This window comes from Sciurus carolinensis, chromosome 3 (assembly GCF_902686445.1).
Source record: "Sciurus carolinensis chromosome 3, mSciCar1.2, whole genome shotgun sequence".
Lineage (NCBI taxonomy): Eukaryota > Metazoa > Chordata > Mammalia > Rodentia > Sciuridae > Sciurus > Sciurus carolinensis.
In genome coordinates, this window is record NC_062215.1 from 4,839,812 (window position 1) to 4,862,686 (window position 22,875).

At 51.6% G+C, this 22,875-nt stretch overlaps 2 protein-coding genes across 3 annotated transcripts in view; one reads left to right on the top strand and one right to left on the bottom strand.

The window, feature by feature from the left end:
* Positions 1–584: 584 nt before the first annotated feature.
* Aanat (aralkylamine N-acetyltransferase) lies at positions 585–2,318 on the bottom strand. The gene is made up of 4 exons (XM_047547203.1): positions 2,298–2,318; positions 1,628–1,864; positions 1,227–1,381; positions 585–890 (listed from the first exon to the last, which is right to left on the bottom strand). The coding sequence occupies exons 2-4, from the start codon at positions 1,788–1,790 to the stop codon at positions 585–587; spliced, it is 624 nt and encodes a 207-aa protein (XP_047403159.1). The 5' UTR covers positions 1,791–1,864; positions 2,298–2,318.
* Positions 2,319–15,585: 13,267 nt separating this feature from the next.
* Ube2o (ubiquitin conjugating enzyme E2 O) overlaps positions 15,586–22,875 on the top strand; it is a 60,097-nt gene continuing 52,807 nt past the window's right edge. For both annotated transcript variants that reach the window (XM_047545724.1, XM_047545725.1), the window contains exon 1: positions 15,586–16,048. In XM_047545724.1, coding sequence (XP_047401680.1) covers positions 15,626–16,048 — 423 coding nt within the window. In that variant the 5' untranslated portion in view covers positions 15,586–15,625. The remainder of the gene's footprint in view (positions 16,049–22,875) is intronic.

The window sequence follows — 22,875 nt, forward strand, 5'->3', positions numbered from 1 at the left end:
GAGGACAGGTCCATTCACTGTGCCTGCTCCACACCCACAGACTTCACACCACATCAAAGAGCCACCAGGGAGGCAGGGGACATAACTGCTTTATTACTAGGGGCTGAGGAGCCAGTGTAGGGGCTGGTGGGTGACTGAGGAGAGAAGAGAACCTAGGGAGGACGTTGGGCACACAGGGTGCCCAAGGACTTGGGGGCAGTGTCCCCTGTGGGCTCTGCTCCTCACTACTCCCATCCCAGGGGTGGAGGGCAATAAGGTATCCATGAGGCTGGGGAGAATAAGGACCTCAAGCGTCAGGATGCTGCACCGGGGCAGGAAGCCGGGTGGGGACCTAAGAACACCTCCCACCACTCCATTTACCAACCCACCCTCCTCTTGAGTCTTGGGCACAGAGTTTGGAATGCAGAAGTTCTAGAGGGTCCCATGAGGACAGAGGACACAGCATTCCCTGCTCTGAGCAGCTGGGACCAGGTGAATCCATCCCCGCTCCTCAGACCTCTCCCCTCCACACTGTCTCCCTTCACACTCGGGTGAGAGCCCCCAACCTGCCTCCCACATCTCCCGAAGCCCCTCGGGCAGCCGCCTCAGCAGCCGCTGTTCCTACGCAGGAAGGCGTGGCCCCGCAGGGAGCACTGCAGCTCGGTGAAGGCGAGGGAGCCCGCGGAGATGGCGCACGGGCCCACGGCCTGGAAGCCAAACTTCTCGTAGAAGGGCACCAGGGCCTCCTCGCACATGAGCACGGCCCGGCGCACTGCTGGCTGACCGCCCAGGTGGTGCAGGTAGCGCCACAGCAGGACGGAGCCCTTGCCCTGCTGCCGGGAGGTGTGGTGCACAGCCAGCACGTGCAGGTGGGCTGTGCGCCCCCCGGGCCTGTGCAGCCTCAGCGACTCCTGGGGTAAGCAGGGGTCGGGGGTCCACGTCACCTCCGCTGCCAACTCCCCCCACCCCCGACAACCCAGCACAGGCCCAGAGCTGACGTCCCCTGAGTGCCTCTGGTCAGGGATTCCTTCCCATCCATGAAGGACCCCAAATTGGGAGCTACATTCCCAACCCCATGCAGGAAAATTCAGAAGTCCTCTGAGGCCCCAAGGAGCTGGACTGGGTGCTCTTGCCTTGGGAGGGGTCTGTGGCTTGTATTCCTCTCTGGTTCTGGAAGAAGAAAGCCCCACCCTGGCCAACCTCTCCTAGAACCTTCTGGAAGCTGGGCATCACAGCTTGACCCTCACCTGAGTGAGTCTCTCCTCATCCCAAAGTGAGCCGATGATGAAGGCCACAAGGCGGCCCTCTTGAAACCAGCCCAGGGACAGCTCTGGACACAGGGTCAGGAAGTGCCGGATCTCGTCCAGGTACAGGGGGCAGATGCCCGAGACAGAGATAAAGGCTGTGGCAGGAGGCATGGGTGGGTGACTTGGTGTTCACTATGCCACTTGCCCACTGTCCACCACACATCCAGTGGCCACTTGTACACCCAGGAAAGCAGGTGACTCAGGGCTGTTGTTTCCCCTACTTTCTGGAATGCACGCACATGATCTAATCCTCTGGGATGCAGCCCATAAGCCCAGGACACGGGAGAAGACAGCGGGGCCAGCTTAGAGCACCCACCCTGACCCCACGTGGGACTGCTCACCTTCACGCTCTATCTCAAACACACTGACTGCATCCTCCAGCGTGAGGCAGCGAAACTCGCTTGCTGGGAGCGTGTGTCGCCGCTGGCAGCCTGGGGACTCTGAGGCCCCAGGTGGCAGGCTCAGGGTCTCAGGTTTTAGGTGGCAGATGCTCTTGATGGACATTCTGGCTGCTGGCACTTACCTAGAGCGTCCCAGCTTCAGAAGTGGCCTCCTCAGCTGAGGAGGGTCCCCAGTACCTATCAGGGAACAGTGAGGGTTGGGGGTCTGGACCTCATCTCCATCTCCAAGGGGCAGGTCAGAGAGGCGGTGCATCTGGCCTCCTATGTAGCTGAACTCAGGTGGAGCCAGCCCCCCAAACGATGGGCTCCCTCCTCAGGTGCCTGGCCCTGGAGCCGATTCCAGAGACTGCAAATGTTTCTCTCTGTCCACCTCCCTTAGCAGCCAGAGTACACTCCCAGCAGCCCGCCAAACCTCCAGACCCTGGTCTCCCTGTCCTCCAGGTGCATCTGAGCCTCAGGAGACCATGGGAGGGATGGGCAGGGCTCAAAGGAGTCTGCTGCCCAATGGAGTGGGGGTGGGAAGGCTCATGATACCTCTGACCCCTTCTGCAGCCATGGGGTGGGTGGGCGCCCAGTTCTCCCACACTGCCATCCACTGGGCTTGCCTTACCTGCCCAGATGGAGATCTCTGGCCCGTTGGGGTGAAATCGGGAGACTAGGAGCTTTTTAGGCAGCCTCAGCCCTCAGTCCTGGAGAAAAAGCCCCCAAATCAAAGCAGCCCCTTAGGGAGCCCCATGTTTACCCAGATGGCCTTAGACTGGGCCGGCACACATAGAATGGGGAATGTGGCTGGCTGAGGGAGTCAGGGTTGCAGCGGGCGAGGGGGCACCAGCAGGCATGGATGGTGCACCTCCTGTCCCCACCCCCAGCTCACCCAACATGCTTGTGTGGGCACCTTGCCTTTCTCCCCTGACGCCCTGCAGATACGCAGTCTTTAGAGGAGCTCATCTCTTCCTTTGCTGCAAAGACACTTAAAAAGCCCAAGACTGAGAGCCAGGGGCAGGAGGCCCACTTACCAAGACTGTGGGGAGGGGCCCCAGCATCGCCTCCGCAGAGCCAGTCACCCTAGGGCCCGGCCACCAGCACAGAGTCCAGGAGAATCCAGGACTCCTGGCTGCAAGGCGGTTGCAGCAGGTGTCCTGGGGCAGCATGTGATCTCCTCTAATCCCTCAACCCCACCTCCCGCATTACGCCAGGCAGGACTATGCCAGCCCGGCTCCGCTGCTTCAGGGTGGCCACGTCCTGCAGAGGGCAAGCGTCAGCACTGGCACGGTGGGTGCAGAAGGGATTACCAGCAGCCAAGTGCACCCTGGGGTTTGGGGAAGAGCATCGAGCTGAGCCCTAGAGGTCCAACTCCAATCCCTGCTCTGACCCAACCTGCTGGACACCGACTAACCGGCATTGACCCTCCGTTCCTCAGAGGCCAGCTCTCCTACGCCTCCAAGGGGCCTTCCTGTTCGGGCAGCTTGTGGGCTCTGCTACCATTTATAGCACCACTCGGGGCTGCACCCTGGGTAAACAGCTGCTGCGAATCACTGGCAGCCCCGGGTGAGCACTAACCCCATCTCATAGAGAGGGAAACCAGGGCGCAGTCCCACTCCTCATGTGCCAGGCTGAAGGCTGAGAGAGCAGGAAGGTTCCCAGCAGCACTTTGCATAAAACTTCTGAACTGGAAACAACCTAAATACCCATCACACCTCACGTCCTGGTGTTCCATCCCGCACCTCCAGCCACACCAGCCCATTGACAGGAGCCACACCGAGGCTCCAGGAAGGAGTCCGACCCACATTAGGACCAGGGTGGTGGCCACACAGAGGGGATCCTGGTAAAGTTACTTAAATATTCAGGAAATTTCTCTGTCTCACATCTTGACTCCAAAACTGTCTGACTGCCTTGACCCTGGCTCCGCCTGCTCAGTCAGCACCTGGGGTTAGCTTTCCCTCTGGAATCCAGACCCCTCTCTCTGTCCTTCACATGGCTCTGGCTCACACTCCATCCTGCCTCCCTTCTCTGTCAGGAGCTGCTCCTGTCCCTCCTTCCATCACCTCTGCCCCTTCAGTGCAGTGTGGATCCCCTGCCCACCCCAGGTTCCCCGGGGCCCAGAGCTCCCTGTCCACAGGTGCATTCCCACTACCCACCACAGAGGGCGCACCTTCCTTAACCAGGATCCTGAGGGAGGGACGGTGGCGCCAACCCTGCTTGGCATAGGCTTAGCTCCTGAGCTTGGAGATACCCAGGACCAGTCCAGACACTCCTTCCCACCCTCCACATGCATATTTTCTCTTTGTGGGGTCTCTTCTCTCAGGACCACTCTTGTCAGTCCCACCAGAAGCACCCCCACCCCATCTGCCCCAGGTACTGCTGGAACTCATCATGTTGACCACTGTGGGCTACCTGGTCTTCCCATCTTTCGCCTGCTGGGGATCCTCCGACTTCTCAGGTTGACCAGAGACCTCCTCAGACTTAGCCTTTGGGCCTGGTAGGGGAAACACATTCAGGACCTCAGTTGGGCACCCCAACTCTAACCTCCAGGGTCCCCCAAAAGGCCTTTATCCTTTCTTAGTCCCCGGTTCCATTGCTCCCCAGGCGGCTGATCGCAACCAGTCAGAGATGCCCCGGGGGACACTCTTCCTCACATCCCCTCTCAGGGACCAGCCACATGGCCCGCTCTCTGGTAAACACCTCCAGACACGTGGGACCTCAGAGAACAAAATGAGGCAGGATATTAAATGTGGTAAAGCTGGGAAATCCAACCTCACCAGGGGCGGGAGAGGGGAGGAGAGGGCTGGGGAAGGGAAGGCGATGGCCAGGGCATCCTGGTCAACAGGAAGAGAGCACACGACTGACAATGAGGAATGAGAGGAGCGCAGGTGATACAGAGAGAGACAAGGGTGCTCCCAAGTGCGATGATCTAAGGACTCTCCACGTCAGGATGACAGCATTCATCTCTAGCTCTGAGGCACTTCGGCACAGACAGCCACCTCCCAACGCTGGGGCACTGGGGCGACCTCCCCACAAGGGACTGTGATCAGATTCATCGGACTCACAAGATGTACTCTCTGAGTAGGCTTGCTGGATTTAGCAAATACAAAGTACAGATGCCCAGTGAAACTTGAATTTCAAATAAGTGATGAACAATCTTTTTAAGTAGAAGTCTGTCCACGCGATACTTGGAACATGCTTGAAACTACAAAATTACTATTCATCTAAAAGACAAGTCCCACAGGGCTCCTATAGTCAATCTGGCAACCCTATTTGTGAGGTCTGGGAAAGGGAAAGGCAGCAGAGAGCAGGGCGAGCGTGGTGAGGAAGACAGGAAGAAGCTGTGGCACGTCATGGCTGGGGGACTGAGCCCTGGAGGGTACCTGTTGCTGCAAGTCGTTCTGACCTGATGCCACCGCCAGCTCTCCCTACTCCAAACCAGTGGTTCTCGCTGCAAGTTGGAATCACCTGGGAGCTTCAACAAGTTCCCACACTTGGGTCACCCCCAGAGATTCTGCTTTTCAAATTCCAGGACGGGAGCTGGGAGCTCCCCAGTGACCAGAAGCTTGGCGGGGCTGAGAGCCCATGCTCGGCTCTCCGGCAGCCTCCTGACTGCGACGGCATCCTATTTGTCTCGCTTGTGGGGAGACAGTCTCAGTCACCACAGGTGCTCCAGCCACCGCGCGCACAGCTGGGGCTCCACTGTCTGGGCCACTTTCTCCTAGAGGAGTCTTGGGTAGAGGTCGAGTGTATGAAACGCACCAAGAGTCACCCGGCTGACACTGCTGCAGGTTATGTGGGGTACCCCAGAATGCCCTGCCAGGGGCAAGGTGGGGGACAATGTGGATTCCAAAAAGGACCCCTGGAGGCGAACAACAGAATTCCACAGAGGTGCAGACCCACCTTACAGCACCTGTACCCTGCATTCCCCTGGGACACCATCCCTTGCAGCTGAGGGCATCCACCTACTCCACCTGCCATGGCTACCTAGGGGAGGGTTTCAAGGCTCTGCCCAGGCTCAGGGGACCAGAGAAGAGTGACATTCCTAGAGTGAAGCCCGATATGCTAGGAAATCCGAGGTTTCTGTTCTTGGTGCCTCACCCACACACGCCACCTCAACCTGCAATCGGCAGGCTCCCCCACCCTGCCCATCAGATTTGGACAGGGTTTGAGTCTGTCCCACAAAGGTTCACATGCTGGAACTTGGTCCTCAGTGCAGGAGTGTTGGGAGGCACTGGGACCTTTACGAGGTGGGTCCTAGTGGGAAGTAATTAAGTCATGCAAGGCACTGCCCTCAGAAGGAATTGATGCAGTTCTTGTGGGATCCTGTTTGTTCTCCTCCGAGGGTTATTACAGAAGCGCACACCTGGTCCCTCCCTGGTCTATCTCTGGCTTGCTCTCTCACCATGGCATCTCTTTTCTCACATGTGCCCCCAACATGGTGTGATGCTGTATGTCATGTCCTCACCAGAGGACACCCAAGTTGGACTTTCAACCTCCAAAACTGTGAGCCAAATAAACCTCTTGTCTTTATATAATACTTAACCTCAGGTATTTTGTTATACAATGGGAGGTGAACTAGTAATACACTCACCACCTATACCACTCCTGTGAGAGTCTTCAGTGGACAAATCTGATGGACCCTGCTCAGCACTCATCATGCTCCACTGTGTTAGGGAGAAGTGCCATGGGGAACCATTCAGTGATTCCTCCAACTGGGAATGAAATGGGAAGCTCCTAATAACTGCACAGGGTGTGCTGGTAAAAATGGAACTCTCCTGTACAAGCTCTCCTGTCTGTAGGGCCTTGGGCACTGCTGACCATACCTCCCTCTTGAAACTCCCTTCTTCCCTGATTCTCTTTATCCGTCTTCTTCCTGATTCCTCTCCTGTCTATCCATTAAAATTTAATATCCCCAGCTGGGCATGGTGGTGCACCCGGATAATCCCAGACACTCAGGAAGCTGAGGGAGGCCAAGGCCAAGCTGGGCCACTTAGCGAGGTCCTGTCTAAAAAAAAAAAAAAAATGGCCTGGAGATATAGCATGTAGCTCAGTGGTAAAACACCCTTGAACTCAAGCCCCAGTACCCCCACTGCAAAGTTAATATTCCCAAAGTACAGAAGATTCTTAAGGCAGTGAAAATACTACCTATGGTATTAAAGCAGTGGATACATGTCACTATGCATTTGTCCAACTCTAGAAGGATCAATACCAAGAGTGAACCCTAATATAAACTCTTCACTTTGTGTAATGCTGTGGCACTGTTCGTAGATTGTAATAAATACTCTGGTGGAGGTTGTTGATAGTGGGTAGTCTACAGGGAGTAGTAGTATACAGGAAATCTACGTACCATCCATTCAGTTTGCTGGGAACTTAAAACTGACCTAAATAATAAAATCCATTTTCTAAAAGTCAGTATCTCTGGGCGTGATGGCATATGTCTATAATCCCAGCAATTTGGGAGGTTGAAGCAGGAGGATCGCAAGTTTAAGGCCAGCCTGAGGAACTTAGTGAGATCCTGTCTTAAAATAAAAAATACAAAGGGCTGGGGAATGTAGCCTAGCAGTAGAGCACCCCTGGGGTCAATCCTCGGTACAAAAATAAATAAATAAATATTAAAAAGTCAACGTCCCCTTCAGGGACGTATGGATAAACAAGTCGAGGTGTAAACATCCGTTGGCATCTCACTCAGCCATTAAGGGGAGTGAAGTCTGATACAAGCTGCAACCCTGATAGACCTGGGAAACCAAAGGCAGCCGTGCATCACCACAGGAAAGCTGAGGGCTAGCTTTCAGGATGCCCACGACTGGGCAGAGGAGCCCCTAACAGGAAGAAAGGCAAAAGGGAATGATCAGGACATGTGCCAGGATTCAAGGGACAGGGACAGGACGGTCAGCAGCATCAAACATGGCCAAGAATGGGGAAGAGATCTCAGATTCTGAGAACAAGGAGGCCTTAAAGTGTTCTTCCAGGAGAGAGGGATGGGTGGGGAGGCCAGGTGCAGGGCGTAACCTTGTGGTGCGGGCAGAGGAAAGGCCTGCAGCCCCCGCTTCTCCTGGGCACAGATGCTGCAGCAGCTGCCCTGGAGCCTATGCAGGGGGCCAGTGAGGGAGGACTGCCCCAAGGCCCCCGGAGCTTCACCTGCATGTGTCAGCTGCCCGGTTCCCACTCTGGGCCAAGCAGAGTCCACCTGGGGGAGACCAAGAGTCAAGATCTGTGGGGGGAAAAGCCCCAGGGATGTCTTGACGATTCTTCTGAGACCCCAATTTTCCACCCAGCAGTTGAAAGCCCCCCTGGGCAGGGAAGACATCCCTTTATCCAGGCGCTTGTGCAAGTAAGTGCGTTTTCTGGTGGTTTTGATGGTGGCTTTTCTCAGCTCCTCCTCTGCACTTAAAGACTGCCTCACAGAGCGGCATTCCCGTGTTCTTCTTTCTGGAGCACTAGGTTCCCAGGGGACGACACTGAGCCTGGAAATGCAGGTAGCAGGTGCCGAGGGAGAGCGCCGCAGCGACCCCTGCTGGAAGTAAGGTAGCCAGCCGGCAGAGGAACAGGGGCAGTGCTGTCCTCGGTCCCTCTCTTGGGAGTGTTCCGGAGCTGGGGAGCCTTGGAGATCAGGACAGGTTTTGTTGTTGTTGTTGTTGTTGGTGGTGGTGGTGGTGGTGGTGGTGGTGGTGGTTGGGTTTTTTAAATTTGTTATTTTTGTTTGTTTTTTGGTACCAGGGATTGAACCCAGGGGCACTTAATCACTGAGCCACATCCCCAGCCCTCTTCAATATTTTATTTAGAAAAAGGGTCTCACTGAGTTGCTCAGAGCCTCGCTAAGATGCTGAGGCTGCCTTTGAGCTCTCAATCCTCCTGCCTCAGCCTCCCTCACTGCAGGGATTACAGGCGTGCACTACTGTGCCCAGCAAGGACAGGTGTTTTTGTCCTGCACCAATTTGGGGTGAGGCAGCTTCTTCCAGCTGAGGGCAATTCCTGGAGAACACAGCTGGGAACCATCAGCCTGGGGCCAGCTGGGAAGAGTGGTCTGGAATCCCTTTCTCCAAGTGTTCAAGAGTCAAGTTAGGCCAGAGGTAGTGGCGCTCACCTGTAATCCCAGAGGCTTGGAGACTGAGGCAAGAGGATCGCAAGTTCAAAGCTGGCCTCAGCAATTTAGCAAGACTCTGTCTTAAAATTTTAAAAAGGGGGGTGGGGTGGTTAGGGATGTGACTCAGTGGTTCAAGCGCCCCTGGTACAAAAATATAAATAAATAAGTAAATAAATAAACCAAGTTAGTGGTGTGTTTGCACCAACAGGCCATTGTTGGGGTGATAAACCGTGTGATCCTGAACCTACCCATTGTCCTCCAATCCTGGCCCACACTCTCCCGTTCCTGCCTGGGACCTACCTGAGCTCTTCCAGGGGAGAGCATCCTGCAGGTTGTGCTGTGATTGAACCCTAGTTGCTGGTCTGTGCAAGGAGGGGAGGTGGAACAGATACCCTGGGAGGGGACAGCATGTGTCTCCTTAGGAAGACTCCTTGTCTCCAAGCAAGGAGGGGGCCACACCATGAGGGTCCCGAAGGTTCAAGAAGACCCTAGCACTTTAAGACTCCTGAGTGTGGCCACCTAGCTACCCTAGGTGTCTTGGAGTCTCACTTTTCCCACCCAAGGTCTTCCCTGGCGCCATGGCCTCCCTAAGGTTCAGAATGGCTTAATAAGTCATTCTTATGGAGACTGGAACCCGGTCCTCAGCTTCCCTCTGTGCCCTGGTGGCCCTCTGGCCTTTACACTTTGCTTTCAACTGGCAGTTCAACATCTGCAGTCTGTTGTTGTCTTTCTCTGATGCCCCAACAACAGCCATGGACTCTGCAGTCCCTCTAATTACTGTGTCGACCTCCGCTTCCCAGCCCCGGATGCTGCATCCTCCCTATCTTCCCTCCCACCCATCCCCACTCACTGCTGGTAACAGTCAGCATTTGCATGCTACAGAGTGTCAGAATGATCCGTATTGTACCTGCCACTAGTGACAGGTCCTTGTTAGCTGGTGGGTGATCCAGCTCTGAAACTCCGTCTGGAGTGTTTCCTAGGCCCAGGCACCTACGGTTATGTAGGTCAGATTCCCCAAGAGGCAGACTTTAAGGCTCTGAGATTTGCCTGGAGGAGCTGATTGGAGAGAGCTGTCCAGTCCTCACTCGTGAGGGAGTGAAGAGGGGACAGGGAGAGGTGGAACTGAGATGAGGTGTTTAGCTGCAGCAGAGGCCTTGCTGAGCCCGAGAGGTGCTCTGAAGTCCAGACGGCCCTCTGCGGAGGTCCTGAACGGAGGCAAGGGGGCCAGGCTTTGTTTGGGTAGGTGAGACATCGGCTTTGAGCCAAGGGCAGTCCTTGGCAAGAGGTGCAGCTTGGAGCTGCCGGCAGCGCACGCTGGCTGGGCGGCTGGGGAAGCAGTTCCTTAGATCTGAAGTGGGGGGGTTTGTGCTGGGTACCACAGGGTCTACTACATGCCTGTCCCCCAGTGAGCTTTCAGCTCCCCCAAATGGAAACCATGTTGAAAATATGGGCCGGATGCAGGATCTGTTAGCTGGTGCTGATTCTTCTGCTTAGGAGAACAGCACCTAGGGGAACTTCCCTTACCTGCCTCTTCAGGCGGATTCCTCAGGAACCTTCCAGAATCTCCTTCAAGGGAAGTGTCAAAGGCAGGGAAGGGTTGCTACCTTCTGGAGGAAGCTGAGCATGTGCAGTTGCTTTGCCCAATAGGAAGATCACACAAGGCTCGTCCACGACCTTAAATTTTCTAGTAACCTCAAGAAAAGCCAAGAGGACTGGGATGTAGCTCAATATAGTGCTTACCTAGCAAGCACAAGGCTCTGGGTTTGATCCCCAGCACTGCAAAACAAAGCAAAACAAAGCAAAACCAGATGAACTTGATTTTCATTTATTTTATTTAATAATGTGTATATAATATTGCCATTTCAACAAGTAATCAATTCGCAAACTTATTGGATGTTTTATATGCATATATATAGATGTACATTTCCTTACACTTATGCACATGTCAATTCAGACTGGTGTCATTGTGAGTGCTCTGGAGCCACAGGTGGTCAGAGCAGCAGTCTGGGGGAACAGGGATCTAGAGGCTTAAGGCAAAGGAAGCGACAGGACATGTGTGTTTGTGCACATGAGTCTTTCCAGGGTGTGGCTGAGGACGCTGAGAGAAGAAACCTGACGTGTGAGGAGAAGATGGCGTGTACTCTGTGCCTGTGGCTGGTCACCCAGGAAACAACCATGAGAAAGAGGCAGTGCTGGGGACAGGGCCCTGGCTTGGCGCCTTGGGAGTTGGTAGCAAGTTGGGTGGCACGGTCAATGAGCAGGTTTAGCGACTCCCTGCACCTTGCGCCTGGATCTTCAGGAAGGAGCCAGCCAATCCTGGGCTTCTTCTACTGCTCCCGCTTTTTGCTGTTACCCCGGTACAATGTTTTGCCGGGGGGATTGCAAGTCATCCTCACAGCAGCAGTCAGAAGGGCCAAGGGCCCTTGATCTGGGCTCTGATCTGAATGGGCTGCTGAGTGACCTTGGGCAGGACCAGTGGTTCTCCCAGGGCATCGGTACAAGGAGGGATGCAACTCCAGGAGCAAGAAGGGCCCTTTTGACTCTAAAGCCCATGAATCTCCAGTGCCCCCTGGCTGGAGCCTCAGGAGAAGCGTTTCTCCTGCCAGCCACAGGGAGGTGTGGTGGGCTCTCCTCCCACTTCGCCTTCCCAGCACCTTCCCAGCAGAAGTCCCAGGTGCCTCCTAGAGCGCCAGACACCTGCTTCAGGGTGGGAGGAGCTCTATGGGCTGACCTGGACTCGAGAGTCGCGGCCGCCAAGCAGGCTGTGGCTCCTCCAGGGGGCAGTGTAGCACCCTCTGGAGAGGCGCCCGGTGGCTAGTTGAGATAGGGACCTGACCGGGCCTGCTTCCGCCAGATCAGCTAACTAGGCTGCTGTCCTGCTGCCTACTGCACAGGGCCTACCCCCACTCCACCCTCTCCACACCCACGCAGCTGGGGCAATAGAGAATGGCTCTGTTTCAGGCAGGCACATCTATAAATGAGTGACATTCTCTGTCTATGGGCTGGATGTTGGGGTCCTGAGAGGAGGGTGTCTGTTCATTAGGGAATGAAGCTTTTTTTCTCCTTCCTATACCTCAACAATGACGAACATAAAAACTAAGCAGCTGCTTCAATCCACACTCACTCCACTAGCCAACCTGGGTAGAGGATTGTGGCTGGGGGCTCAGGGTCTGAGAAGGAGTCTCAAGCATCTCAGGTCTGAAAGGCACCAAGGAGAGGTTCTCTCTTTCTCTCTCTCTTGATTGGGGATTGAACTCAGGGGCACTTTATCACTAAGCTACATCCCCAGTTCTTTTTTATTTTTATTTTGAGACAGGGTCTGACTAAGTTGCTGGCCTTGAACTCGCAATCCTCTTACCTCAGGCTCCTGAAGTGCTGGGATTTCAGGCATGTGACACCTGGCCCAGGGAGGCTCTATCTTTAAAGTGGTTCAGATGCAGCTCAGTCAGGGAGCAAATGGAAGGTTTTGAGATCGCACAGCAGGGGAAGGCCAAAGAGTACTCGTCTCCAGCTTCAACTCTCTGGATATACATGGGGGCAGGGATGGGAAACTGACCAAAGGGAGGTACAGGAATCTTAGGCCTTTGACATCCACCAATATGACGCATCATCGAGCTCCAGGGCTTTGCCAGGCACTGTACTAGGCACCAGGGTCCTTATACACACAAATACGACGTGATCCAAATGCTCAGTTTAGTCTAGTGAGGGAGAGATCAGCATCTGAAATCAAGGACTCTCACCTCCCACCTGGCGGGTTCCTGATGATCTATAGAAAGCACTTAGTATAGTCCCCCGGCATGAAGTTACAGCTCAATAAGTGGCAGCTATTATTAGCCATTATTACCAGAAGCCACAGAATAAACACAGCAAGTCTTCCTGGAGTGCCAGTTTTGCTCAATGATTAGGGAGGAAAGGACATTTTTTTTTTAAAGTATTAAAACAACCAACACAGGCAAAACACACTTAGGTTTTTGACATCAAACACAGATTGGGGTCTGCCTTGCCCTAGCCCATCAGCCTATTTGCTTACTCCACCCCCAGGGACAGGTGGACACATGAACTTCATTTGGGAGGTCCTCAGAGGGAATTCTGAAGAAACAGCGCAACTAGAAAAGTCCCTTGGAGTTATCACTATCCGCGATCTCAGGCACTGAAGTCCTTGGGTCCTGTGTTGGTAAAATGGGGCTAACAATGCCGGTATGCACAACAGTGATAACAAACAAAGTCACCTATGTGACAAGAGCCTGGCACAATGGCTGGTCAATGATGTGTTCTTAATGAACGTTAGGGTATCAGAGGTTGATGAAACAGGGCTGAGGGGCCCGGGAAGTGGACCCGGAGCTGCTGTTAGAGCTTAGATCCTCCAGGGTTTTGTGGGGGTAGGCGCAGGGAGCTGTGTCCTTCTAGCAATGGTTTCTTACGGTCATTCTATACTGTGGTCTTGTGACCAGAACGAAGGTTCCACAGCTCCAGCTCTGCTAAAATTCAGATGATGGAAGGTGAAGAAAAGCAGGTTTATTCAAAGCTGGCCTTGAGGAAGAGAGCAGAGACCTTTTTCTGTCTTGAATCTTCATCTTCAGGGGGCACAGGCACATGGACAGCCTTTATAAGAGGAGAGAGGTTTGGTGCAGCAAAAAGCAGGGAACACACATGTGTGGATTTAGCTAGGCTGTGCTAGTCAGAAACCCATCACAGTCTCAGTTTCCCTGTGGTCTGCTAGTGCAGAGGACAAGCTCTCAGCCTCCATCATCAGGAGGAAACTCCAGGTACAGAAAAGCAGTTATTAGGAAGTTGCTTTCAATTTTGAAGGAGCTCTGTTTCAGTCTTGGATGAAAAGGCCATGATTTGAGAACCCAGATTTCCTCTAAATCATATTCAACCCCCTCTTCAGTTTTTAGTCTCAGTTTTCTTCTATACTTAGTATATGAATTTTCTAAGATTTGGGTTCATTGGCAACCTGCCTAAGCCCAATATTACATCAATGCTCTATAAGTACTTGGTCTAGGGCTTCTTGTGTACCCAGGCTGCCATCTGTGCTTTATGCGTGTTCTTTTAATTTTTCTATGAATGTAGTTCTGTATTCCCAGCAGCTTATAAAGTACCCAAAGAACAGGGTTCTGCCTCTTTTGAAGAACCTAAGTACTGTAATATCAAACCACCTCTAATCTGTCATTGATGGTCTTGTAGAAAAATGTGGAAAAATTATTTTGACTAAGAAAGATTTGGGCCAGTTTTTGAGTCTTTATTATTATTATTATTATTATTATTATATTATAGTTATGTACAGTAGTTGGGTTCATCCTGAAAAACTCATACATGCATGGAAATCAATTTCAGTTAATGATTGAGTTTTCTTGATTTCTTTTTAAGAACCCATTATGAATCTTTCTCTAAGAATGTATCTAAAACTTTTAGAACTCACTTAAGTGATACATTGAATTAGTAGAATTACTATTTATATTTTTAAATGGCAATATGGAGTCTAACATAAGCATAACTGAATAACAACAGCTCTGGCAGTCTGAAATTTAGTTTAGGCAGGGGGTTTTGAAGCTTTTTGGGGGGAGTGATATGCCAGGTATTGTTCTACTTCATTTAATCCTCCCAACTGCTGCTATTACCAACCCTATTTTACAATGAGAAAACCGAGGTAAAAGAAGTTAATTTTCTTGCCTGTCTTTATATATTAGTAAAGTGGCAGTGCCAAAAATTGGAATCCATAGCTCCCACGCTCAACTACCTCATATTCTGCCTCTTGTCATGTATAGGAAGCCTCTCAGAGCTTTGAATTCATCTAAATGGGTTTGAAGCCAACCACTGAGGCTGATACTTGCTTTTATTTATTCATTCTCTCTCTCTCTCTCTTTCTCTCTCTCCCTCCCCCTCTCCCTCCCTCCCGCTCTTTGGTATGGGGTATTGAACCCAGGGGCATTTTACCACTGAACTACATCCCCAGACTTTTTCACTTTTTTTTTTTTTTTTTTTTTTTTTTTTTTGAGACAGGGTCTTGGTAAATTACTAAGGGCCTTGCTATATTCCTGAGACTGACCTCCAACTTGTGATCCTCCTGCCTCAGATCTCTCAAGTTGCTGGGATTACAGGCATGCCCATGCACCACCGTGCCCGTCACTAGCTTTTCTTTCTTATTGTTGTTGTTGTTGCCCAGGATGGACTTGAGCTCAGGATCCCCCAGCCTCAGCACCCTCAGGCATCACCACGCCTGGCTCCTTTTCACTTTTCTCTGGGCCTCTTTCACCAGCCCCTGGACCTAAGGGGTCATGAACTTCCCAGCTTTGCTGGGAACGCCCTAGTACTCGGCATACGCTCCTCACATATCTATTATAGCTTACAAGCTGCCTTGGAGTTGTTTTTTTGGCTATTTAATGTGCATTTTCTTTGTCTTTCCAATTAGACTGTAAACACCTAGAGGACAGGGACAATATCCTCCTTCCCTAACCTTTGCTGTACCTAGGACTAGGCTGGGATGCCAAGACAGCTCATTAAAAGTTGTTGACAGCCACTTGACCGTCTTCCTCCCCGCCTCGGCCACGCCCCTTTTCCTCGGTGGCCACTCCACTTCTGCCCCGGGTCCCCGCCCCTTCACGCTCCCCTTACTTTTATCCCCAGGTCCTCAGCCCTCCTTCGTGGAGTTCATCCTCCCCACAGCCCCCGCCCCTGCCCCGCAGCATCTTCAGCGTCCCCTAGCGACGAGTTGCCGGCTCCTAGCAACCGCATCCCGGTTCCCTGACGACGGCGGCACGTAGGGCCACGTCAGCGCGCCGCGGCCACGCCCCCGCGCCGCTGGCCCCGCCTACTCGCGCCTCGTCCGCCGCCGCCGCCGCCGCGCCCGAGACTCGCGCAGAGCAGTTATGGCGGATCCCGCAGCCCCCGCGCCCGCAGCTCCCGCGCCCGCCCAGGCCCCAGCCCCAGCTCCGGAGGCGGCCCCGACCCCGGCCGCAGTCCCCGCCCCGGCCCCGACGCCGACGCCAGCCCCGGACTCGGCCTCCGGGCCGTCCTCGGACTCCGGCCCCGAAGCCGGCTCGCAGCGCCTGCTGTTCTCTCACGACCTGGTGTCGGGCCGTTACCGCGGCTCGGTGCACTTCGGACTGGTGCGCCTCATCCACGGCGAGGACTCGGACTCGGAGGGCGAGGAGGAGGGCCGCGGCAGCTCGGGCTGCTCCGAGGCCGGGGGCGCCGGCCACGAGGAGGGCCGGGCCAGCCCGCTGCGCCGCGGCTACGTGCGCGTCCAGTGGTACCCGGAGGGCGTCAAGCAGCATGTGAAGGAGACCAAGGTGCGGCGGGGGGCGGGGACCGGGCTGGAGGTGAGGGAGGAGGGGGTCGGCTGCCGGGGCGCGCGGCCGGAGACTGCCCGCAGCGGTGCCACTGCAGTGGCCGCGGTGGGAGGACAGCCTCGGCAGAGGGTGCGCCCCATGCACAGTCACTGCGCCAGCCTGGGCGCACACGCCAGCTGGGCACCGCCGGCCTGGGACCCGGCCCTGGGCTTCCCGGCTCGAGGGGGAGGGGAGTTGCGATCCATGAGATGCTATGGTGTCAGCCTCTGAATGATAGACGTGGACCGACTCCCGTGGGGACCTCCTCAGGCTCTGAGACGCGTTCGGCATTACACCAGTGCGGCGTTTTGCTGACCCCCAAGGAACTCGGTGCTGCATTGTGCATCCAGAAAGGAAGGCCGTGCCGGGTCGGTGCGGGGAGGGCTTGTTGGCATTCCAAAACAAAGATAGAGGTGAAAATGTCAGCCGATATAAAAACCCAGGAAGTTCTCTGAATTGCAGAATGCATGATGGGGAAGCAGCAACCCAACCTCTTTTTGTTTTACCTTGCTGCCTCATTGTAATTGCTGCGGGGAACTTTGTGAGTGAAATCATTTACAATCAGAACCATGATATTAATAGTACTGGGGAAGACTGTGACAGCTGTGACTGGGATCGATGGCTCCTAAGTGCATCTGGACTTCTTGAAAAAAAAAATTATAGAATCATGGATAGAGAAGGATGACCAGTTTGGAAACCTGCAGGGTTTTTCTTGGCCTGAGACTGTTAAGCAAATATCCAACTCTCATATGGCATCTGAATGAGGATGGTGAATATAGCAGTTTTTACAAACAAAGAGGTTTATGTCATACACCTGAAACCTTGAACTAAGGTTGGTTTGGTGGCTTGTTTTCCTGATTGTGAATTCCTATCAGTGATTCACACACACAAACACACCTCTGTATCTCACACCCCTTCTTCTTCTCCTTCCTCCCCTGTCCTTCAAGAAAACATGTTTTTTTGTTTGTTTGTTTTGCAGTGCTGGGATTGAACCCAGGACCTAGCACGTACTAGGCAAGTGCTCTACCTCTGAGCTGCACCCCCAGTCTCAAGAAAACATTTCTCAGCATGAATCAGGCCTGCACTGTATTAGGTCCCTGGGAGGTTGAGATGTCTGATTTCAGGGGAGGCACTTTAGAAGTTCATCTGGGTTTCTCATACTGGGAGACAAAGGCTACAGAGGAATAGGGCTGAGTGCCACACTACAAAGGGAGTGGTGACAACAGCTTGGACAGGAAAAAGGCCCACTCCCTAGAAGAGCCTGTAACCCATTTCCTAGTGGCAGAAGTGACTGCTGACACCGGCAGGGTCTCTTTTGCACTAATGCCCATGCATCCACAGCTACAAATCCACACTCCAGAACCAACTTCCCTTGAGAGAAATACAAATCAAGAAACAACTTCTCTGACTGGGAAAGAAAATTATAAGTTCATCCATAAAAGTGTTTGGAAAGTATAACATTTTGCAGTAGAATATATATTAAAAATCGCCACAAATATTGTGTTGGGAAAAGATGATTATTGCTCCTTATACTGTGTGTGTCTTCCCAGCAGATGGTCACTAGTAGTGACTTTCTTAAGTTTTAAAATGTTTTTCACCACCCATCTTTAGAGGTTTGTGACTTTTGGAACGCAGCTTATTTGACTTCGGAGTCCTGTGCCCTGTGTGCCAGGTCCTCCTGCCCTGGAACTCAGAGAGGCCAGCCCAGCCCACTGTGGGGAGCTGCAATGTTTATCAGTTGTTATTCCTGTTCATCTTGACTTTAGTGGTTAACTTTGTTTACAGTTATGTTCCGTCCACATCCCCCCCACCCCATGTGTAATTATACAAAGTTTGGTTTAAAATACCCATTTTGGAGTTAAATAGAAAACAACTTTAAGGGATCTGCGTAAATAGATTTCTTTTTTTTTTTTTAATTTAATATATATTTTTAGTTGTAGATGCACACAGTACCTTTATTTTATTTATTTTTATGTGGTGCTGAGAATTGAACCCAGTGCTAGGTAAGCAATCTATCACTGAGTTACAACTCCAGCCCCCTAGATGGATTTTGAAGCTGCCCTTTTGTGACTTGCTTTGTGTTTGTTGGAACCCATTCTCTGTCTCTGGTGTTGGTATTTTCTTTGTCTTTGTAGTTTCTGTAGCTTCTGCATGTAAAGAAAGCTAAGGGACATGGGGATTTGCGGGAAGTTGTAGAATGTAGTGCCCAATTAAGGGTGGCAGGTCCCAGATCTTTCTTTAAGGGCTCGAGAGTAAGTTTGTTTTGGTTCTTTAAAAAAAATTTCTTTTTCAGTCGTGTGTATGTGTGTGAGTTTATTCCTGGTAGGTAACTGTCACCATAATCTACAGGCACAGATGACTCTGGTCAGCTGAATATCCTCTATTGGCCACTAATCAGTGTGGTAGCGTTGGTCCTGGGACCTTGCAGCACTGTGGTTCAGGGAGATTTTCCTTATCACCTTTCTTTCCTTGTGCATCCCATCAAGGTGGCAGCGTGCTTTGAGGAAAGACCAGTAGCCCAAGACAAGCATTTAGGTCCTGGTTCCTGCGCATCAATCTAGGTTATGAGATCTGAGAGCCAGCAGTCAGTAGAATAAACTAGTGATATTTTGGAGAAACTTGTTTTTTATTAAAGTTGCCACCTATTGGAATCTTTTCAGTAGTGTTCATTTGATGTGGAGTGTTTCTTAGGTACTGGAACGTTTTGTAGTTTTCATGTTCAATTGGAGGTAATGAGTAAAGGCTTAATTTTAGTTTTTGAATTTAAGGGTTGTGCGTGGTGCTGGGGATTGAACCCAGGACCTTGCATATGCTGGGCAACTGCCCTACATGCCCCGCCCAGTTTAATGTTTTAGTGATCATTTTTACAAAGAGAGATGAAAAGATGGCAGCAAACCCTACTCTTCCCTCTACCTCCTTGAAATTGAGTAGCAGAAACAAAGTCAGTTCTTCCACGAAGCTGTGGGATTTATAGTTGTGTTCCTGAGACTTCTGGTAGCCAAGGTAAAGCTTCTGGGACTTAAAAGAAGTCTGCAGCCAGTGCCTCTTATATGCTCTCTCTTCATCCCATCTTCTGACACCTTCAGCCTGATAGCCCTTCTGTCCACTTGAAACCCTTCCCATCTGGCATGGATCTCCTCTGCAAAGGCTTGTCCCTTCCCCATTGCTGGTCATCCTTTGAGTAAAGTTTTGGAATAAAGCCAGATGCTGACAGCTTCTTAAACCATCCTGAGCACTGAGTAGACATGGCGGGTCTTCGTAGTCTCCACCTGCTTTGCTTGGTCAGAGCAGCCACTTCTGAGGAAAGAACAGTCAGTCAAGGTCAGCTTTCCTTCTGGAGGGGCCTGCTTGTGCTTTCACCTTTTGCTGTTCCCATCTCCTGTGCATTGTCTTTTAAGTTGCTCAATATTTAGGGTCTCCCCAGGTTTAAGTGTCTAAGTTAAAGCAATTTGTGATTATCCTGCTTTTGTGAGGAGGCAGTGTGTGTGTGTGTGGCATCCCTGATGACAAGTCCCTTGGGAATTGGCTTTTAGTTTATTTTTGGCTCCTCCTCAGGCCAGCATTTCCATGGGGAAAGCTATTTAGGTGTGGCATCATAGCATGAGAAGTTTGTCTCATTTGTCCAGGTGCTGGGCCCATTAAAATCAATTGTTCTCAGTGATATAATAGGAATAAGTTATGTAAGGTTAACCAAGATGCAGGACTAAGTGCTTCTAAATTGCATTTTATTCAGATAGGATCATAGCTTGGAGACTCTTAACAGCTATTCTGTGATTTTATTCTTTGTCCCTTGGTTTCCCCTCTTCTAATTCCTAGGCCTCAGTACCCACATGGTGTGTCTACCTGACTCAAGGGCCTTTTCACCTGATGAGGGGTGCATGTATTATATGCAAAACCCTTGGGTGCTCTTCTGGCTGGAACTGCTCTGAATGACCTTGGCCAAGTCTCTGCTTCATTTTCTCCTGCATTGAAATCTGAGGTCTCTCTTCTAGCCCCTGAAATGAGCCTGCACAGATGGGGTAACCAGAACTATAGCTGTGTTGCCCCTGGAATGGCCACTTGGTTATCAGCAGACAATTCTGATGTGGATCATCTGAATCAGAGCTAACCCTGTCCCTCCAGGACTTTGCTTCCCTGCTTCACAGGGTGGTGCTACACCAAAGAGACACCTTGTGAAACGGAATTAAGTCTCTGCCTAGTAGTACTCACGAACCTCATACCTCTGCTACTTTGTAAGAAATATAGTAATGCACCTGTAAAGTAACACCTGCCACCCTCCATCCAAGAGGGAGTGGAATGAATATTTACCTGGGTTTGTTCGTATGCTTTCCAGTGTACAGCAGACTTCTTTTGAAATTCCCTCAAAGACAGATAATGAGATTATGAATTACCAGGATGGCAGAGTACTGCTTTTAAGGGAACAGGTCTAACATTATAGACTCTACTATGTGCCAGGCACTCCAAGTGTCTTGTATGCTTTATTTATTGCTCACAACAACCTTACCAGTGAGGTGCTGTTGTTAGCCTCATACTTCAGAGGAGGAAACTGAGGGATGAAGAGGTTAAGTAACTTGCCCAGTGTCACACCGCTGATAAGGGGAGGAACCTAAACACAATTCGAAGTAAACATTGCTTGTTCTCACCCGAGAATAATTAGGTTCAGGATTTATACATGCTTGCTGTACCTGTACCTGACCAAGTACCCTGATCAAACAGGAGTTACAACTGGTTGACGTAGTCATCCAGTCTTTAAACATTAGCAGGAGGCAGCTACAGGGGAGGAGGGAAGGAGGGTGCAAGAGACTGGATTGGAAGGGTTGGTGGTGGGCAGGAGGAGGAGATTATGGGCAGGGGCTGGCAGGGAGGAGGGCCTATTGGCGCCACGTGCTGCTGTGTCCACACTTTCCATTCCCTGCCCTCATTCATTTCAGAATAACTGTCAAAAACTCGTTTTATCTCTTGACTGCCCCAGAACACTGAGTGAAAGCAGCTCTGGTCTGATGGATTCCAGCACCGGCCTCCACCTCCATCTCCTAGAGCAAAACTCCCACGAGTGTGGAGACACCCAGTAGCTGGCGTTGCCCTGTCAGTTAGAAGTAGTCAGTGCTGGCTGGTGTGGTAGTCCCGCCTGCCATCCCAGCACTTCAGGAGCCTGGGGCAGGAGGATCACAGGTTCAAGCCCAGCCTGGGCACCTTAATGAGACCCTGTCTCAAAAAATAAAGGTTGGGGATGTGGCTCAGTGATAGAGCACCTTGGGTTTGATCCCCAGTACCAAAACATAAAGTGGTCAGTGTCAGGAACTCCAGCTTGACCCCCTGTCCCCTCTGCCGCTGCGGTTGTCATCCTGCTGGGACTGCTGAGTCATGGACAGGGCCAAAAGGATTCCTGGAGAGGCTTCCCACCTCAGCTCGCCAGCTCACGTCCCTTTCCTTCAGTGTCCCTGCATTCTGCGTGTTTTTTGCTTCAGGACATTTAAGGTCTTTTTGTACCTTCCCCGTCCCATTTCACTGTTGTCCCTGCTCTTTTCCCTTTTTCATTTTCCTGTTTTATCAAGAGGAACTTTCTCCCTCTCTCTGTTTCACTCTTTAAACTGTTTACCAGCTACTGGGCCTCATGGAATCCCCTGGAACCTGTTCAGGGTCAGTACTTTTAAAAAGGGGTGCAGTTGTCATGTGTAATGTGAATTGCCATTACAACAGTGCTGGGCACATGATCAGTGTCAGCTGCCCCTGGTGGTCCCTTCAGAGTTGGAGTCAGGGCATAATGTGAGCTTCTGCTCTGGCCCACGGGAGCTTTCCCAGTGTTCAGCCTGCTTCTGCTAAGAAATAGCAGAGCAGCAACTAGGAATGTTTATGAAGGGCTTGCCAGTTGACGATGTGCTATGGCTGACCTATCCTAGTAGGATTTTGGTGTTTTAACTATAGCACCTTCAGGGGACTCAATTTGTTTGGGCAGCAGCCACTAGGCCCAGGAAAGGTGGTGGCTTCAGTGCTACAGCATCCACATTGTAGCAGTTTCTTAGCCCATGACATCTCAGCCACCGTCAGGGGTCTGTTAGGAACCACCTGGCATATGCGTTTAGGGAAGAGAGAGCAAATGCTTACTGGAATATTTTTGTAGCTCAGAATAAAATTGAGTCATGTTAATGGATAACTATCTGAGATTATCTGCTTCAGGGTCATTTGCCCTTCCACCTACGCTGACTTTGTTGAATGGAGCCTCTTCACTTGCGTTCAGGTGACCCAGAGGTCCCCTAGGCACAACCGTGTTCTTCTAAAGCAGGATTGTGAAAAGCAGTTTTCTATGTTTTAAATATTTTGGACAAATGATAAACCACTTAAAAGTATTCACCTGGCAATAAGTATTGAAGTGAATGTCATTTTGGGGTTAAATCTTGTTTATTAATTTGGTCAGGGAATTTTTGGCATGTTTGCCCGTTTTGAGAGACTGCAGCAGCAGCCTTTACTATTCTGCAGCTGTGTCAAGGGAGTGAGACACTTGCCAGGTCACTTTTGGTTTAGATTGATAGCATTGCCATATCTGGGAAACAGTCTGACTGGCAATTTCAAGTGAAAAAATTAAGATACTGAGTCATGCTTTGGAAGAAAAAAGCTGGTTAATCCTATCTGACAATAAGATGAAAATTCCCAGCCAGCACTGACAGAGATTTCCTGCAGGCACCCTCAAAAAGAGCGTCCTTCATTTGCATCCTGCAAGTGAGAGCTGGTCTTTGACACAGTGCAACTCTGACAGTCTTCCTCTTTGGTGTAATTCTGATTTTTTTACT

What these genes read in the sequence shown, in the direction of transcription:
- Aanat (XM_047547203.1), bottom strand. Translation starts at nt 1,790, where the DNA reads ATGTCCATCAAGAGCATCTGCCACCTAAAACCTGAGACCCTGAGCCTG. An exon ending in GTTTGAGATAGAGCGTGAAG is followed by an intron (nt 1,382 to 1,627) that starts GTGAGCAGTCCC and finishes CTCCTGCCACAG; the next exon opens with CCTTTATCTCTGTCTCGGGC. An exon ending in ATGAGGAGAGACTCACTCAG is followed by an intron (nt 891 to 1,226) that starts GTGAGGGTCAAG and finishes TGCTTACCCCAG; the next exon opens with GAGTCGCTGAGGCTGCACAG.